The following is a 19,003-nucleotide window of genomic DNA, read 5'->3' as shown; positions in this document are numbered from 1 at the left end:
TTCCCCTTCGACCCTGTGACGTGCTATTTTCTTTTAAAGCAATTGTTTGAAATTGAGTGCAGTCAGACCTTTTGTGCTGATAGAATTCACAAGAGCTTTCATTCAGATTGAGTGCTGCCCTCCACTTCTTATATCACCGTTCTGACAGTTTGTGGAGCTGACATCTGTTCAGGAACTCAGTGCAGCTGAAGTCACCCAATTCCGTCGAGTCGCTCAGAGTGGTGAAGGTAAGCTTGTTCAAAAAGACTTTTGTTTATGACCTTGTTTGAAAGTTACTGTCAACCTCAGGAAAAGGAAGCCACACACACATAAAACACACAGGGAAAGAAAAGTTGCTCATCGAGGCTTTTCTCTTTTCCAGATCCAGGAAACAACAGTTTGACACGCTCCAGGTCACGTCTTGTCAGAATGTGTTACTTTATGTGTTTGCTATAATTTGTCTAAGATCATGATTCAAAATGTTTCAGATGATTCAGAGGGAGAGGTGCAGCCCTGAAAATCTGTGGGGATCTACTGTACTGCACCTGATCTGTTAAGTGCTGAAGGTGCCACTGAAAAAAAGAGAAAAGGAAGTGAAGAAACTAAACCTCTTCCTTTTTCACTATTATAGGTTTTTCGCCAGATCCGGTGGCCTGTGTGCTTGCCTGTGTTTTTAGAAACTTCTAACACCCGCAGTCATAATAAAACCATTCTGAGAAGCAGAAATTTGGAGGTACAAGAATTTCTGTCAGTGCAATCAGTTCTTTTGCTGCTGGTCAGCAAGAAACTCCCTGCAGTAGTCAGAAGTTAAGCAACATGGTCAAGGACACTTACTAAGCCCCTGTTGAGACAGACTTTCTGCCAAACATGTTGATGGAAAAAGTGTTTCTTATTTCAGCTGTGGTTTATATTTAAGCACTTCCACTCAATGTGTTAAAGCACAATTGACTCATCTGCAGGTTTTGTTGACCTGTAGTGAATATCTCCTCTCGAGGAGGAACGATGGAGGCTGATATCTTTGAGTATCACAAAGAGGAGGACACTGTGAACGTTGAGTCTTTCCAGGGTATGTATGCATCTGGTAAGCTGATAAATATCCTGCTTTAGAGTGAGATTGACTAAATATTAGAAACACCTCTCAGTTTAATGCAATACAATTCAACAGTACTACAAACTGCAGCCCCCAAAATGTCCATGAAGTACATTACAGAACATTATAACCTTCATTAAGGTAGGATTTATTGTAGATCTGTTTTGTTAGACCCTAACCCTGGGTCATAATCCTCAGTGAGCTTGTCACTGTGAGCGACACTGTTCACGTTTCACTTTGGATCCGTAGTTAGTATAAAGATATTGATGAAAGTAGCTTTAAACTTCATTATCTTTCCACAATAATGTGAGTGTGACAGAAAACCTGTTGCAGATTTGATGTTTAGTGTAATGGATTGATGAAATCATGCAAGTTTCAGAGCTCTGCTATTTGGTTTTCATATTGTATAAAGGAAAGGAAACTAATGGCTGAGAGGAAAAATACATCCAAAATGCATGTAGGGCATCATGCAATGTAAATGTAAAGTACCTGTATTGTAATTAAGGAGCTACATCTTGCATTCACAACATTAATAAAATATAAATGGCCTTGTAAAATAGATAAGTAAAAGAATACTAACTGACCAGTGCAGGTTGTGTGTGTTCACACAGGAGAGAAGAGAAAGCTCATTCAGCCAACGTCTTTGAAAGACCCCAAACTTGAAAAGCTAAAGCAGGTAAGAGATGAATTCCTGATAGAGCTTTGTTTGAATCTCTGTTTTCCATTCAACATTTACTGTAACATCAAAGCCCATCCTTGACAACCACAGATCCAAGAATCCCTGAATGTCTTTAGTGGGCTGGAGATAAATGCTACACGGGAATTACATTACAGAGCCTGCATGTATGTGTGCCGTGAAGATCATGAATAATATCTGATGCAGGGAGAGAGGTGGAAGGATCAATGAAACTTTAATGAACATAATTATCAGAGGTGATGGGAGACAGATTAGAGAGGAGCGAGGACCCAGCAGAGTCTTCTGGATCAGACTTTAAAACACAATTTGATTGGAAAAGATAGAAGCTCAAGTGCTTTGTGCAACTGGCAATGAATGAATAAATAATCCTGGCATATATTGTTTGTAGACTTTGGAAGGAAAAGAAAAGAAATATTTATTTTTTATTTTTGGAGAGCACAGTGTGTTTGTCATCATTTTCCATCCACTTCAAGAGCATATTATCTCTGAAAATTGATTAAGAGAATTTACAAAATGAGGTTTCATGCTGTTTCTCATCTGCTACATTGGGAACAGAAAAATGTATAAAAGGAGATGAAAGTGTTTGATGCATCTCACTGTGTTATGAATTGTGTCTTGTTAGGTATTGATTGACTGGATCAATAGGACTTTAAATCCGGAGCACATAGTGGTTCAGAGTCTGGAGGAGGATCTGTATGATGGACTGGTGTTTCATCATCTGCTGTGTGAGTTAATACACATTTGTATGATTGCACTGTCGGCCCCATTTATATTTCATTTAACATTAACATACTTCAACTTAATCATAATTTAAATTAGACGATGAAAACTAACAAATGGTTCCCTTTCAAGTTCTCCTAAAAGTTGTCAGCTCTGCTATCCAGAACACTGCTCTTGCCAGTATAACTCCAGCCTTTACACATAATAATTTCCTGATTTCTCCAGCCAGGTTGGCCAGTGTGCACTTGCCTGTGGAGGAGATATCATTGACCAGCGCCGCTCAGATCCACAAACTGGAAGTGATTTTGGCGGAGTTGGACCAGAGACTGGGACTGCAGGACAGCAGCCAGATCAAATGGAACATCAAACGTGAGTCATGCAGCTGACCGGCCGTCACCAGCACAGCAACAAGTGGACAAATGTTCTGTCCTGGCAACGACTTCAAATTACAACAGGATTTGGTGCTAGCTCAAGGGTGCCATGTTAGCTTATACCAACTGTGAGGGATTTTGGAGGAGATAAAATTTGCTGACATTACTGGGTTCTGTTTTAATTATCTGTCAGTGGATTATTTACAAGTGCTCAATTATGGAAGCAAAGAAGGGCCATAATAATCGTCATTGTTATAAGCAACTGAACACTTGATTGTGAAATTCAAGAGTTCAGCGTTTAGTCAAAACTCTGAATTTCTCCCTTATGGATCATGTGACTTAAAAAAAACCCAACCTGAATATATCCAGGATTGATTGATTGATTATTCTTGGAAACCTGGATTTTCAAGTTTGAATTTCTTATCTTGATTTTTGGTGAATTTCACCAGTCTGAGCAACATGAATACACTTTATTGATTTTTAAGACTATTTATTTATTTTGAACTTGCACCACTTGAAATGGAAAAAAGGGGAATTCAAATTGTAACATTTCAAATGAAGTGGTATTTAAATGTCAACATATTGATCTGGTGACCCTCTACTGCAACTTACTTTAAGTTCATTCAACTTGGAGACATAAGACATAAGGTCAGATGGACAGTCATTACACACAATCTTGCTTTCCTTTTCCATCTCCTCAGTAAAAAAGAGTCAGTTTTTCTTTAACGTAAAGAACTTACAGCTTCAGCTGTTGAAGCCTCTTTTTACAAGAGTCAGTACACACACAGCAGGTGTGGTTGACTGGTCATTGCGACTTTGTTGTTAGGGACTGAATTCAGTGCTAATCTTCATCAGCATTTTCATTATTATGAAAAGAGACAACTGTGACATACCTTCGCATGTATTGAAGACACACAGCAAGTTTACATCATGTCTGTTTTCTTCAAGCTACAAAAAAGGAGAGTCTCTGGAGAGTTTTAACTCTCAAGCAATGCATGCTGGGAAGTCTGTTAATATTCTAGTTTTGTTTCTTGAAAAACTTCATTTAATGGGTCGATTGAACTCTCAGCAGTTCATTCATTCAAATCATCATTTCAAGTCAAAAGACTTAAAGTCAGAACAACTCAACCTGTTCTTTCCATTCTGCTGACACTGTGTAAATGTAGCTCTGCTTTCAAGGTCCACTGAGAAGGGAAAAACATCTGAAGAGATCAAAACTCCAGCAACACTTGTAGTGTAACAAACAACTTTATTGCAAGACCAACTGAAACACACTGGTGTCTCAAATTAAGGTGTTCTTTATACTCCAAGTTTTGACCTCTTCTGACTCTGCCACTAATAATGAAACCTACAGTATAGAGAAGTACTTAAATAATACAATGTAAACATAAAATGGCTAAAGGTGAAAAAGTGCCAGCCATAAATATGATAGAAAACAGGCTTTGATTTTGTGAAAATCTAAAGGTTTATAATTGATAACTTTTAAGGATTATAAGTTCCACAGCCAGGTGCTCATTGTTTTATGAGAATCAAATCCTTACAGCCTTACTTTGCTTCCATACTGAGTGGTGGAGAGTTCTGTCCAATCACTGCAAGTTGATTTCTTTGGTGTTTTGGTCTCTGCCCTTCGTCTGTCAGTCATCCACAACAAAGACCTCCTGGCCACTATTCATCTGCTGGTTGCCATGGTGAAGTGTTTCCAGCCTGAACTGGATTTGCCACCGAATGTGAAGGTTGAAGTTGTGGCAGTGGAAGTGAGTTTTAGCCTTAGCACCTTTTCCTACTGCAAATCTGTTTCAAACACACCTCAATTTTTGCTCAATTTTTGGTTGACTCCAATTTACATCCAGGTCAGCAGCAGTGGAATCAAATCAAATGTACAGACAGAGGTCCTAACAGAGGATACGTGAGTAAATTGCTTCCATGTGTGGTTCTGTAGATGTGTGGAAAAAACTCAGGGTTCACCTCATGTTTTTTTTCTTCTTCAACAGAAACACAGGCTCAGACCCTCTCAGCAATATTGAAAGTGAGTAAGAGCAGTCCGAAGTTGAGCTAATGCGACATCTTGAATGTCATCCAATACAGCCTATGATGACTTAACACACTTTTCTGGCTGTCTGATCACCCAGGGGAAGATCACATCGAGCAACTGCTGAAGCTTGAGGCTCACAAGGTCAACACGGTGAAGAAGGTATGACGGGGAGTGAAGGAGAAGTGCTGAGGTAGTTTAAGGTGTTAACTCTCTCACCTCCAGTGGCAGTGAGAGAACAAATTTTGTAGTGTTAAGACCAAGCAGCAATCTCCAGGGCTTAAAAATGAAGCTGTACAGAAGAAATAAACATGTTTGCAGCCTGGTACAAAAAACAGTTTTGGTCTCTATAGCTAATGTCCTCCTTTGTGGCAACTGAACAGGGATGAATTTTTATATAACTCACCCATTTCAATTTTATTAAGGCTTAAAGTTATGCATACTTGAGGGTGTGGCACTCTGACCGGTAGGGGAGCGTATGCTTGCCACAAATTGGTACTCACCAAAGTCTTGGCTCCCTGCATGGCCCACCTCTTTGCTCATTTTTGGATTAGCCGGGAGTTAGTCGAGCACTGCCAAGATGGCGATGGTGGAACAGCCCACTTTGAGCTTCAAAACCGCTCTTCCGAAACCTATGAGTGATGACATGGAGGCTACGTCCATCTTTATTTACAATCAATGGTTAAGACAGGAAAAAAACAAGCATGATATAATTATCAACCTAACCTGTACCTGAAATACAAGGACCGTGAATGTAGATTTAGGATCAAATGAGCACAGAATTCTTTCTTTTTGGTATTTTATATTATTTGGAGCTGTGCTTTTAGGGAATAGATCAGTTTATTTAAAAAAAATGTTTTATCTCATAACTGATTAATTTAGTCTTTCGATGTAGCAGTTCACTTTTTAGTCTATAAAACATTAGACAATAGTGGAACCTGTCCAAAGCCCAGGGTGACATCTTTAAATTTCTTGTTTTGTCTGACCAGCAATTCAAAAGTTTAGGATATTCAGAAAAATATTCAGAAAGGGACCTCATCCACCCCACAGCCCAAAACCTAAAGATATTAAATTTACACTGATAGAAAATAGGAGAGCAGAAAATATTTGTTCATTTAGCTTAGTTCACATTTACCTATAAATGGCATGACTCAGGGATAGTAATGTCCTTCGCTTGCTATTCTCACAGAGCCTAGAATCAATGCAGTCTCTTGTTGCTTGATAAGTGACTCAAACAAGCAGTTATTAAAATAATTGTCAGTTAATTTTCAGTTGTTTGACTAATCCGTTAATTGAATTGCTTCAGCACTAATTTCAGGGCAGTCATGTGGAGTGCAGAATCAAAAAGCTTCTATTCCATTAGGGGTCTGATATTATCATACTTCATCCTGTTGACCGTAACAAACAAAACACTTTGTCAGGTTTTGATGACGAATGGAACTTGTTTAATGCTTTAATATTTCTGCTAAATGAGGTCAGCTTGTATTCCAAACTGCCCTACCTCCTAATTTTTTCCATTTTCAGGCCATTTTACACTTTGTCAACCAGAATATGTCTACCATGGGTCTGCAGGTGGCTGATATGGACAAACAGGTAAACAAACAGCTGAAAACAGTTTTAGAGCACTTACAGGCTTTCCTGTGGAAAAAAACAGAAGCATCATTGATTACCTCCTCTGAGATTATATCACCTCCTGTGTCTAGTTTGCTGATGGTGTGATTCTGCTGCTGCTGATTGGACAGTTGGAAGGCTTCTTCATCCCACTCTGTGACTTCAACCTGACCCCTGTCAATCACTCTGAGATGGTATGGACTCAGTAGAGATTCACAACACATTAATAAGGGAAGTGCATCATCAGAGAGATGATGCGTTTACACTGGACAGAGGCACACACACATACACAACACTCAACTTCATTTGCAATATATTTATTTATTAAAAATCAATCACCTAAAGAAAAATGACCACTTTCAATAATAATTCACTTAATTTTATAACTGCGGTTTTGTGAAAGTATAGATTTGCGGCGCCTCCATTAATCTAATTCAAAAGTTTCATTTCTAATTTCAGATAATCTAATTTCCCACAAGAGCGCAGTGGATAATGAGCTACAGTACAGAAACCTGATCCAAAATCATGCCTATTACAATGCATCGTATGATAAAATTAATATTTTAGAATTCCCATAATAAAAGTAGATGCATAATTACTACTGTGTCATGGCTCACTTAAATGATATCTTTTATCTCACTTTACTTGAAGCAATAGGATGAGTCCATGAAAAAGTTATGACTCTTTTATCCCAGATATGATGAGCTCATGACTTACTTATTGTATAAAGACACTGTGACACTCTATATTAGACTCTTTTTTTATACCTTAAAAACTAAAAAGCCTCTGGTAATAAACATTATATTTCAGCCTGATCCATAATACATTATAGTGCATTCTTAACTGTTTTATTTTTATATATATATATATATATATATATATATAATCTTACTGAACAGTATGTGTGAACAATAGAAATCTATCAACATACAGTGGCACATTGAATTTTAGTTTCTATTTTAAATTTAGTTTTAAATTCCTTTAAAGTTCTTTAAAGGACATGTTCAAAATTTTGGGTTAGGGTTAGTTTTTGGTTTTTAATGGAGTTACACGTCAACTCATTCCTGTTCCTGTTTTAATGCTAGGCTAAGCTAATTGCATCTAGGTTTTAGATCTATATCTGTATTGTTTTTTTTTGTTTTTCATTTCTTTAAGTCTTTTCTCAAAACAGGTGCCAAATGGAATTATTTTTATTTTTACTTTCATAGCTTGACACTTGTAGATAATTCCTGAAGGTGAAACTTGACTGAGTACTTATGACACTCCACGCCCAGATTTTGTGTCAGTGTTGTAGAAAGATACTTTTAGAAATAAGATAGTATGATGAACTTTTAGTTTATATGCAGTTGCAAGTATAAATAACTATAGCGGCCCCAACACATCGTAATAGTGAGATATTACTAGGTTCACTGGAAACCTACTGTATATGAGTTGGTTTTGAAGAAAATTTACAACAGTGCAGTCTGTACAAATATGTGTACAGTGTTAAATTACTGAGATGAAAATGTGATGTATTGACTTTGTGTTTATGTCTCTTTAACCTCTAGCTTCACAATGTGACCTTGGCCTTAGACCTCCTGAATGATACGGGCCTGCAAATGCCTGGAGTTAACCCACAAGGTGAGAAAGTTCACTGTTCACACCATACACACTCCGCCTCACTGACAAGTGATTTTACTCAAATTAAAATGTCAGGCACAGAGTGTGAAAACAACAAAAACAGAAGGTCTGCAAGTAAAATGATTGGAACAGAAAAACAGTGGAGCTTCAAAATGACACGGCAGCGTCAGACTAATTCAGATGATATCCTCCATCAAGAGCATTTATCAGGATGACAGGGAAACGCCAGAATCTGTTTGTCTGTCAGGTGAGGAGGGGGCTCACTACGGTAGTCTGAGTTAATCTCAACTGCTCGGTGGAGTGTGAGTCTGACAGTGTTTTGGAGGGAAAGATGAAATTGCTTGTGGAATATGAATGAGCGCGACTCTTGTCCCGATGAGTATCACTGCGAATGATTGGCTCGGCCCAGAGTCATCATCATTCATTTAGAAATGAGCAGCGAGGGGGACAGTCTCAAGGGGACTATGTCACTGTGGCACCCACGATAGACACAGAGATTTAACCTCACCATTATGGCTATATCTGCTTTGCTTTTGTGTGTGTGAGTGTGTGTTTGTCTGCAGAAAAGATTTCTTATCTGTATTCATGAGCACTGCTACTGTATAACAGCAAATCCCAGAAATATTCTGATTGTATCTCTGCACTGAAATTTAGTGTTTGTCAGTTCCAGCCTGCAACTATTAGTTATCAGATCTCAAACCGTAAGCATTCTTTCAAAAATAATGTAGCAGGAAGAGCATTGTTTTATTACCAGATTTTCCAGTTTGCATTTTTGGAAATGAGATTAGCATAGATTTTTGTACACTGTCAATTTCCACATTAAGTGAATCAAAAGTCTATTTCAGATACAAATCTAAATAAGTAAAACAAATTTTGGGACTTACAACATTTAAGTACCTCTTTATCATTATTTATGCTGTTTGACACAAACAACTGATTTAAAAAATCCGTAAAAGACAACCAATATAACAAAGGAATTCAGGCCATGAGTCAATAAATTCACCTGACAAATGCCTATTACCATTATCAATTAATCTACCAAGTATTAATCAATTATTGGTTTTGTCTACAAAACATCGGAAAATCGTGAAAAAAATGACCATAATGTAAGACAAGGAAAAGCAACAACTTTTCACATTTGAGAATGAAAATGGCAGTTTTGCTTGAAAAACCTTCTTTTACATCACCGCTGAAAACATATTTGTATTAAGAGGCTTACAGTTATTAGTGAGTGAAAGTGTTTCCTGTTAAAGTCCAGTCAAGTCAAGTTATAGTCAAGTTAGACAAAATTAAAGCAGTCATGTAGTCATATTAATAATTAAGGGGACTCAAACGCAGATATAAAAAGATGCGGATTTATTAGAAAATACATGGAGACCTTAGATTGAGCAGTAAACTGTCACAGTCTGGGAGCAGTGAGTGAGAAGGCTTAATCACCTTTATTTGACTGGAAACATGAAGCAAGGAGTAAACTTATCAGAACATCTGAGGAGTCTGGATTTACTGTGGGGACTGAGGAGATCAGAGATCTAAGAGCCCCATCCAACATCTATCATATGAATTGGAAAAGGCAGACCTTATCACCCAACATCACTAATGCTCTTGTGGCTGAATGGGAGCATATCCCTGCAGTCAGGTTAAAAAAGCTTGAATAGCAAAGGTTGTAGAAAGCTGCTGTAACAGCATATGACTGCCTTTATGTTTAATAATAAGATGTTCAAAATCACAGATGGGTGTAATGTTTGGAGTCCACTTTTGGCCATGTAGAGTAAATCACTCCAAGAGGAGAAGAGTAAAACAAAGTGACTATCTTGGGGAGTTACCCACTTGCCTAAGTGTGTGAATCAATCAATAGCAAATGGACCTACTTCACTTCCCTGCAGATACATTATTGACAAGATGCTGGGTAATCTCTCTCAGCTTCAATCTCCCTTTCACAATCACTAACTAACTAACTCATCCTCACAATATTGCCTGCCAGCCATATACTGTAGCCTGTAATTGTAAAATAAGTCCTTAACATGATAACTGTTAATGTAAGGACCAGCACAATTAATCTAAGCCAGGAGCAAGTAGCTAATTTAATTCATTTTTAGTATCTTTTTAATTACGGGCATAATTGCTGTGATGGAATGAGGAATCCCAGCACTCCAGGTCTAAAACGGGAGCGCACTGCATGCATTAATTAGGTTAGCCAGTGGTGGAGTCAATCTTTATGTCACATTCATTCAGTTAGTGCATCTCACAACTGAGAGCAATTTTGTTGGGATCTCATATCACCAAGGACATATTGATTAAATTTCCATCTCATGTTGTTTTTTTTTTTAGTCCTCCCTGATCTATGACCTGTAAGGACGGATTTGTGAGAATAGTTATTAGCTAATGTTGGTAAAAGCATCCTCTTATTCTCGCTGCCTCAGTGGCTTTGTGGATGTTGATGGTACATTGTAAATATGCACTAAATGTCTACCTTGGGGATTATGTGACAGATATCGTCTCTGAGGACGTCACTGCCACCTTGAAGGTCCTGTATGCCCTCTTCAAGAAGCACAAACGGATATGACAGAGGACAGACAGTGAAGAAGAGTTCAGCAACTGGAAATACAAACAAAGCTGAAAACAGGTGCTGTCATTGGCCAGCTTGTGGCTTCTTCTGTCTCTAAACTGTTGCATACACTGTACATTTAATTATTTAAAGGGTGAAGTTGCCTGTTTTTGGATATTTTGTTGATACTCTCAGGCTAATTTGAAAGAAGTACCTTTAAAGGAGCTATTTGTAAGTTTTGCTCTTGCTACATAACCAGAGTTAGCATTAACAGCTGTTACTTACCTGGCTAGAAGAAACATTAAGAGTTCAGCATCAAACTTCAGTCCTTTACTCGCCAACAGCTGTCTCCAGTGGCGGAAAGCAATGCCAAATGTTAATTCTTGTCTCTGTCATGTGTTTTCTTCTTCTCAAGTTAGCACGCTAACCGGCCAGCCCTTTCACTTCCCAATCTGCCCTGCAGACATAGCGCCACTCAGAGGTAATATAAGAGGAGCATTATAACCTCTTGTCTTGTAAACACAACGATGGCTGAAGCTCATGTCAAATGACAATCAAGACTCTTAAATAAACCTTATTAAATTTGGTCTCGTTAGTAAATTAACTATTGTGGCAGGTTCAGTATGTCTCTGGCTGGCAAGCATGTTAGTGAGTAGCTCACCAACTAGCCCTGCAACTAGTCACAATGTCACCAAGCTATCAGCACCACCTATTTTGTGAGGAGAGGCGGATACAAGGCCAGGCTACCAACCAGACAAAGTGGACAAAGAGCGCCAAGTGGGCAACTGCCCCAGGCGCCCAGGGGTCTCAAGAAAAACCCCAGTTTTGTTTTGTGACAATAGGTTTTATATAATTTGCTAAATTGCCAAATTTTTGGGGAATTTTCACCATTTAAGCACAAAAAATCAATTGAGCTAGGCTCTGCATTATTGTCTGTTCTTGTGGACCGGTCTTTTGGCCCTTACTGGTGATTCAAAATTAAGACTTTATTTTAGCTCATATTGTGCTCATGGTGCATTTGTAGATAAATCTGTCTTTTGCCTTCATGGCCTTCATGTTAAAATTTTGTTGACAGTTTTAAGACAATAAAGTGTTTAAGCATATGTATATATCCCCCTTTTTTCTACGTTCACATTCAATCAAAATATATGTGGCATGGGTGTTAGTTTAACCCAGTGTTATTTCCTGGTCATTTGCTGGGAGGTCTTTTTCTCTCACCATGTTTCCTTTTCAGTCTGGCCCTGCTACAACATGGTGCTTTTCATTCTTACTGTACAACTCCCCTGTCCTTCACTGCCACTTCACAATAAACAATGTGAATTTCGTCCTCTGCTTCTTCCGTGTGTCCCTGCTGACAGTGTGTGACCTCCCATGTTTCTAGTCAGTGAATGCAGTTGTCATTTTCAGGAAAATTGCGAGATTGTTTTTCCATCAAGTTGTTCACAACTCAATGTCGCACAAATGTTGAAAGAAAGAGTGCAGCAGGCAGCCATGGAGGGAGGCACCGAGATTGAGAGACAGACAATAGCTGTGGTTCCATCAAAGCATACAGTGCAAATTATGAGTTGAATTCAAAAAGTCGACTAGAACTGGAAAATCCATTTAATTATCCTCTGTGTTGCAAGAAAGTGTAATTGAAAAGAAATGTATGCAAGCCATTGGTGATTTGTTAGTGGAAATGTGTTATATTTAGCATTTGAGCAACTTCCTTAGTGTTGAATAATAATATCTGTCTACTACTGCCTCTCTGGTTTTAGTCTTGTGGATTTAGTTTGTGTTTTAGCAGACTGCAGAGTGTGCTTCTTTGTTTTTGACTTAAGGAATTTGGGCAACACTAAACAGTGGCAACAACCACTTTAACACTCTCCAGTTTTCTTGCAGATGTTTGTTGACATTCATGACGCCAATTAATGCATTTCTACCAATGTGATGGGAAATATACCCTAATTCACACTTACTTTCCCCTGACATTTAAAAAGGTTTGCTATTGCTAAGCAGTCAGATGGAAACGTCCACTGTACAGTGACAAAGATTCTGTGGAGTTAAAGTTGTTATAATCAATATAGATATGACACTGTGAAAGCGGTTGCTGGTCGTGATGAACCTACATAGAATTATCACACAAATCAGCAGCTCCCTTGAAGTTTCAGCTCATCGTTTAGCTGTCTGGCCACAAATTTACTGTTTTGGTTCACCACTCTCATAATATTGTTTTTACCCACAGCTAGGGCTGCACAATTAATATATTATATTAATATAATTGAAATCGGAATATGACCAAGTGCAATATCCAAATTGCAGGAGCTGAGATTTTTTTTTGATAAAGTCACAAACATTGTTGTGCATTGTTAACATTGAGGTGCTACCGAGACGTCCCGGCCTACAAATCATATTCTCCAGACGCACCAAAACATGTAAACATGTTTGTTTGGTACAAGATGAACAAAAATCCCATCATCATCATTCTTCAATTTTTCTGCAGTGAAAATGAAATGCAAAAACGACCATTCCAACTGAAAGCGCAATATCTGTTCAAAAATAATCACAATATGATTTATTTTGCATATCGTGCAGCCCTAGCCGCAGCAGGCGTCTGTTATCGGCTCTAAAACCTTGCAACCTGTTCAGCTCCAAACAGCAGACAGGCAAAGTTAGAGACTAGCTGGTGAATATAGTGGAACAATTAACAACGAAAGAGCCAAATATTTCTCTCAGGGATTGGTAGAGACCAAAAACAGAACTAAAGGAGAGTGGATATTGAACTTCATCAGAGGTTAGAAACACAACTCACACAACACAACTAATTGGACATGTTGCACCTATACATAATGTAATTTTCCATTTCAGAGAACAGTTCAAGCATTATGAAATCCAAATGGCTTCTCCTCTCTTTTCCAATTTACAACCCTTGAACTCTTCATTTTGAGTCATTGTAAACTAGATGTTCTTGTTGAAAATTGCTTTATAATAGGCGAAACCACGGTTGTGCACAGTCAAACAATGAATGAACAATGAATGTGTTCCTTCCATTTAAGGCTTCTCAATACAGGTTTCAACAATCTGTATGGAACCTTGTGGGGGTTCGGACACTGAAGTCTTTTCACAGTAATGTTACATATACCATCCACTCATATGTTTGCTTCCCCTCTCTGACGTTAGGTGGTCCATATAAACATGTCACTTATTCTTTCTGCATACACCAATGCTGAGCTATATGACTACCTGCTTGTTTAACTCCTTCATTACCTCCCCTGCCTCCTACTCTATTCACATTAAGTTGTATGAACATAAATGTGTCATTATGTTATATGCTCATATTCATCAAATGCTGTGTATATCAGGGTCAGTCAGGAGGTTTTTTGAGCTCAGGGACATTTTGCTCGGGTACGTTTCAGAGCATCATATGAGCAGAGCCACACAACTAAAACACGTGTTCTTGTAGCATAGGTGGTTAAAAGCTTGATGCAAGTGTCCTGAGTGACAGGATTGTTTTGAGGCAACTCATCCTTCGAACAGAATCAGTAAAGGACATGGATTGAAAACATACAAACATCCAGCCTATTCTTTATCTGTTGGTTTATCCACAGTGTCAAGGTAGCGACGTAACAGTCTTGTTTCAGAGATAATCTACGGCGATCATGATTTATCTGTTTTCCTGAAATGATAAATGCCTCGTGTACTGTAAATGGCGATTCTGCTCTACTTATCCAGTGAGGTAGGTAATATTTATTATCCCTGAGGGGCAATTTATTGCACATCCAGCGGTAAATACTATCATCAACAACAGTCAACACACACACCAATCCAGACACAATTTACACAGAAAACATAATTACATAATATTGCTCAAAACATAGATACTTTATTTGTGCCTGTGGGGAAATTGTTTTGCAGCATAATCACAAAGCATTTCACCACAACATCACAGAGTCATGAATCCTCATACACGTACACATGTCCATACTGGCTCTGACTGGGTAAGGCTAATAGCGGTGGGGACAAATGAGTTTTTAAATCTACTGGTCCTGTATCTTGGCAGAATATTTTCTGTGACCAGATGGCAGCATCCTGAAGTCACTGAACAAAACTGACTGGGCCTTCTTTGTGGCTCTGACTCAGTGCACAAGGGAGAGGTCATTAAGGTTTGTGCCTGCAATTTTCCTCTAACCTGTTCCTGTTTTTCAGGGTAAATGACCCAAACCAGCAAATAAAAGAGAAGGTTAAACAGACTCAGCGAAATGACAATAAAACATTATCTTTCCGTAAAAACATTCTGGTAGGTCTTGGTCTGTGTTTATTTGTGCTTTTAAGCTTGTGACCCTGATTCAATCGTGATCTTAACTCATAAGCATGTGAACATTTTCAGGATAATGAAACAAGATGGATAAATCAAAAGACTATGTTTATGTGGCTCATGTGCAAACATTTGTGTCCACTTGGACTTGCCAGTCACTGATCTTTGTGATATTGGACAAAGTGAGTAACAAGTCAAATAAGATTAATGTCTTTTAGCCACTGTATGAATATCAGCAAAAAGTTCATAGCTTAGTCTGTCACCAGTTTCTAATCCATCAGAACAAACAAGGATAAATTTCAGGATAAACGTTGAAGGGATTAAACCTGTTCTGCTCCAATGACAACACCATCTTTTCCTTCTTCCATTAGGATGACACATCACCGGCACTGACTCCTCGACATTGTAACAGTTACTGTATAATATATACATTATATGCAAGAAATAAGTAATTTATAACTATTAGGAAAGGGCTGAGAATATCCCAGAAACATTTTCATACAATTTTTGAGGCTACAGTGAGTGTGCTGTAGTGCATGGGGTGACCTCACCAGAGGATTTCTCATAAACGGTTTCAGGGAAAACAAATACTGTCTCTGTGCATAGAGGCCCAGCGGGCAAATAGTTGTCAGAGTCCGTCCAAAATGTTGACAGGAAACATGAGTAATCTCTGCTTCCCTTGTCACGCTGAATAGATGCATCCCTGCGCATGAAAAGTGGAACAGAGCCAACAGAGCAGCAGCAGAGCACAGAAGTGAAACCGGTGGTTACTCTGCCGCTGCTTTATGTATGTGCATATGTTTATGTTGGCTATCATAACTGGGTTGCATTATCATAGGGGGTGTTAATCTCAAAAATCAAAAGACTTGATACTACTCTTGTATGTAAACCAAAGTCGTGCCTGAGATGTGTTTCAGGCACATTTATTTGAATAGCACATTTTATAAAATGTACATTACTCAACATAAAAATGACGAGAGGCAGATGATAAATAATTCGAAAAACCTTTCACAACAAGATTTTAGATAAAAAAAAAAAAATCATATGATAAGCTCTGGAAACACAGTGTTAAAGATTAGATTAAGGTTCCCAACCTTTTTGGCTTGCAACCCTATTCTAAGGGCTCCTTGTCAAATGTAGAAAGTGACATCTCATCTACCCTTCAGGTAGTTAAACTTCAGAGATAAAATTTTTCAATATTTCACAATAAAAGTAAAGTTTAGAGAAAAGCCAAAAAAAAAAAAAAAAACAGATTTGTGTATCAGAATTGTTTTACCTTCTTTCCTCTCTAATACTTTCACAAGCCCCTATGAAGTAGTTATACTGTAGCTAGCTCCACCTCAAGCAGCTGCAACAGTAAAATTCTGCCGAAGCACTGATGCATGAACAATCTAATAATGTCAGATATCTCGGGCATAGACGACATAGGTAGTTTTGAATCCAGACTTTTACTTGTAAGTGAACATTTTTGCATTGTTCTACTGGTACTTTTACTTAAGAAAAAGATCTGATTACTTCTTCCACCTCATGAAGAGATGAAAAAAGTAAAAGTGAAATTGAAAAAAATAATCAAACCAAAGAGGAGGTATTTATTTAGATTTGAAAGTAACAAAAGTTCTGGCACATTTAAAGGTGTGGTTGCAGAAGGCTGATTACTTACAGCATGAGACTGTTTTCAAGGTTCAAGCAGCTAAACCGTCCATCGTTCACATCAGACCGCTCAGCTCAAGTGACCAAACTGTCCAACATTTGATCCAAACTAAATGCCAACGAGAATTGAGAAGAGGAGAAACAAACCTGTCAGTATTTGTTTCCAGAGTAACTGCAAGTGAGGAGGAACTGGTGGAGTTCAATCAAGGTTCAGAGACTGGAAAGAGGTCAAAGTTCACCTCCTCCGTTGCCTTAAACCAGTGGGGACTTTCGAAACTTTGTGACTTCTAATCTAATGGGATGTAGGCCTACAACATCAGACATCAGACACGTCGGACTATTTCACAGTTTCTCTGTTTATAATGAGTCTTGCATCAGTGTTAAAGAATAACAAGTGTTTCATGTGTGCCGCCACACTCAACAATCATTATGGAGGTTATGGTTATGTTTCAAATGCACTTATTGTAGAGCTGGGGGCAGGCGAGGAGGTGTATATGAGAACCGCAGGGGGAAATCACGCTGCGCTATAATTTCAATAAATACAAGATCTCCTGGCTTTGTAATTGTATTTACGAATAAATGATACACCTACTGCAAAAACTGGTAATTTCTGACCCATATATTTTTTCCAGTTTAGTTAAATATATCAAAAGCTTAAACTAATTTAAGAAAATCTAATTCTTTCAAAGTGAAGAACAGGTTTTTTTTTTTAATTTTCTAAAAGCATTTCTTGATTTCTACAGAGGTATGTATTTTATTGAAATACCACTGAGTCATATAATTTATGCCACTTTTTACATGATCCCTAAAGAAAAAATTGCCACCAGTTTCTGCCATTAAAAAATAAGAACACTGTTGTCATTTGAATTCTGCCAGAAAAACAGCCCATTATTTTCTCCTGAGAGTGAGCTTGTTATTTTTGCTGAAAGTAAATTATACTGAATATCCACACTTCCTCTTTGGTGCTGTGACCTCGGAGGATATAATGAACAGTGATTTAAAGTAAGTTCTGTTTACCCTCATTTTTTATGCTTGAGGGAAACTGTCCTCTGAATTTGACCCATCTTCAGTATATATAGTGAGCCCGGGCTTTAGTAGCTGAAACCAAACAAGCGGGAGGTCTCTGTCAGGTAGAAACTCACGCAAATACAGAGGAGAGAATACAAAATCCAAACAGAAAACAACCTTCTTACTGTAAAGTCATATAGTACCGTTTAACCTCATTATATGTCATTTTAATTAAATAATTTGCAGAATAACTTGTCGTGTTGCTGAATGAATAATTGTTAGACTATGCACTGTACATAGCCAGTATTCCCACAGTAATGTAGCGGAAGAATTTGTTGTTACAGAGAAAACATTGTGAATGACTGATGAGGATAAGCTCTAAGTTAATTTCTTTCTTTTAAAATAACTAACCAACTTTTTACAGGTTTTTACAAGTTTGTCCTTATCTCAACCCTCAGATGATTTATGGAGTGAAAAGGTAATGGAAAACATCCTGGAAAGATTAAGGCTCAGTCACCTGCAAGATGCTTTATTAAGCTTCTGATCAAACTGTAAACCAGGAGAGCCAAACTGAAAACGCATTGATCAAAAAATGATGAAACACAGGAGCTGCTGCAACAATAATAATCATCATCTGTGTCCCTACCAGTGGTGTAACTCTTAAGTACATGGTAAAAGCAATTTTACTCTCCTTTTTACTTCAAAAATATCGCAGTGATCAATATTAAATAAATATGGTAAAATATATTATTTATTGAATGAATTATGAATGAATGAATTATTGCACACAAATACATCATATAACCATGACATTATGAACTAATTGAATATATTTTGAAAACTAAGTTCATGATTATGAAATGTTTCATCCCACCTCTTTTAACCAGTATACTGCAGGTAATTGTCAGTCAAGCTGTATTTATTTTTATATTTTATTTTTTTCCTTCAAAGACTTTAATTTCATGTTTTCATATATCTTTGCAAAGTCTGTGTCTGTCTCATAGTATATCTATATATGTCAAAATTATATTCAATTAGTTCATATGTCTCATGGTTATATGATGTATTTGTGTTGCAATAATTCATTTCATAATTCATTCAATAAATTAATATATTTACCATATTTATTTAATATTGATCAATGTGATTTGGAAGTAAAAGGAGAGTAAAATTGCTTTTACCATGTACTTAGAGTTACACCACTGGTAGGGACCCAGATGATGATTATTATTGTTGCAGCAGCTCCTGTGTTTTCATCATTTTTTGATCAATGCGTTTTTTCAGTTTGCTCTCCTGGTTTACAGTTTGATCAGAAGCTTTAATAAAGCATCTTGACAGGTGACTGAGCCTTAATCTGTTCCAGGATGTTTTCCATTACCTTTTCACTCA

The 19,003-nt window shown here is 37.7% G+C and overlaps 1 protein-coding gene across 3 annotated transcripts; it reads left to right on the top strand.

Moving 5' to 3' along the window:
* parvg (parvin gamma) lies at positions 1–11,986 on the top strand. 3 transcript variants are annotated; one of them, XM_022755974.1, is made up of 13 exons: positions 1–227; positions 956–1,045; positions 1,681–1,745; positions 2,389–2,491; positions 2,712–2,855; positions 4,496–4,611; positions 4,708–4,763; positions 4,849–4,883; positions 4,987–5,048; positions 6,411–6,479; positions 6,590–6,691; positions 8,045–8,117; positions 10,607–11,986. In XM_022755974.1, the coding sequence occupies exons 2-13, from the start codon at positions 982–984 to the stop codon at positions 10,678–10,680; spliced, it is 963 nt and encodes a 320-aa protein (XP_022611695.1). In that variant the 5' UTR covers positions 1–227; positions 956–981; the 3' UTR covers positions 10,681–11,986. The 3 variants fall into 3 exon arrangements, with proteins under 3 accessions (XP_022611695.1, XP_022611696.1, XP_022611694.1); XM_022755975.1 differs by having other exon boundaries at positions 939–1,045; positions 6,459–6,479; XM_022755973.1 differs by having other exon boundaries at positions 939–1,045.
* Positions 11,987–19,003: the final 7,017 nt, after the last annotated feature.

The sequence above is a fragment of the Seriola dumerili genome, unplaced genomic scaffold (genome assembly GCF_002260705.1).
Source record: "Seriola dumerili isolate Sdu_G_001 unplaced genomic scaffold, Sdu_1.0 BDQW01000242.1, whole genome shotgun sequence".
NCBI classification, from domain to species: Eukaryota; Metazoa; Chordata; class Actinopteri; order Carangiformes; family Carangidae; genus Seriola; species Seriola dumerili.
This window is presented reverse-complemented; position numbering and strand designations above follow the sequence as displayed.

Coding starts and splice junctions, on each gene's coding strand:
- parvg (XM_022755974.1), top strand. CDS start 982: ATGGAGGCTGATATCTTTGAGTATCACAAAGAGGAGGACACTGTGAAC. Junction 1,046..1,680: donor GAACGTTGAGTCTTTCCAGG/GTATGTATGCAT, acceptor GTGTTCACACAG/GAGAGAAGAGAAAGCTCATT. Junction 2,492..2,711: donor GGTGTTTCATCATCTGCTGT/GTGAGTTAATAC, acceptor TGATTTCTCCAG/CCAGGTTGGCCAGTGTGCAC.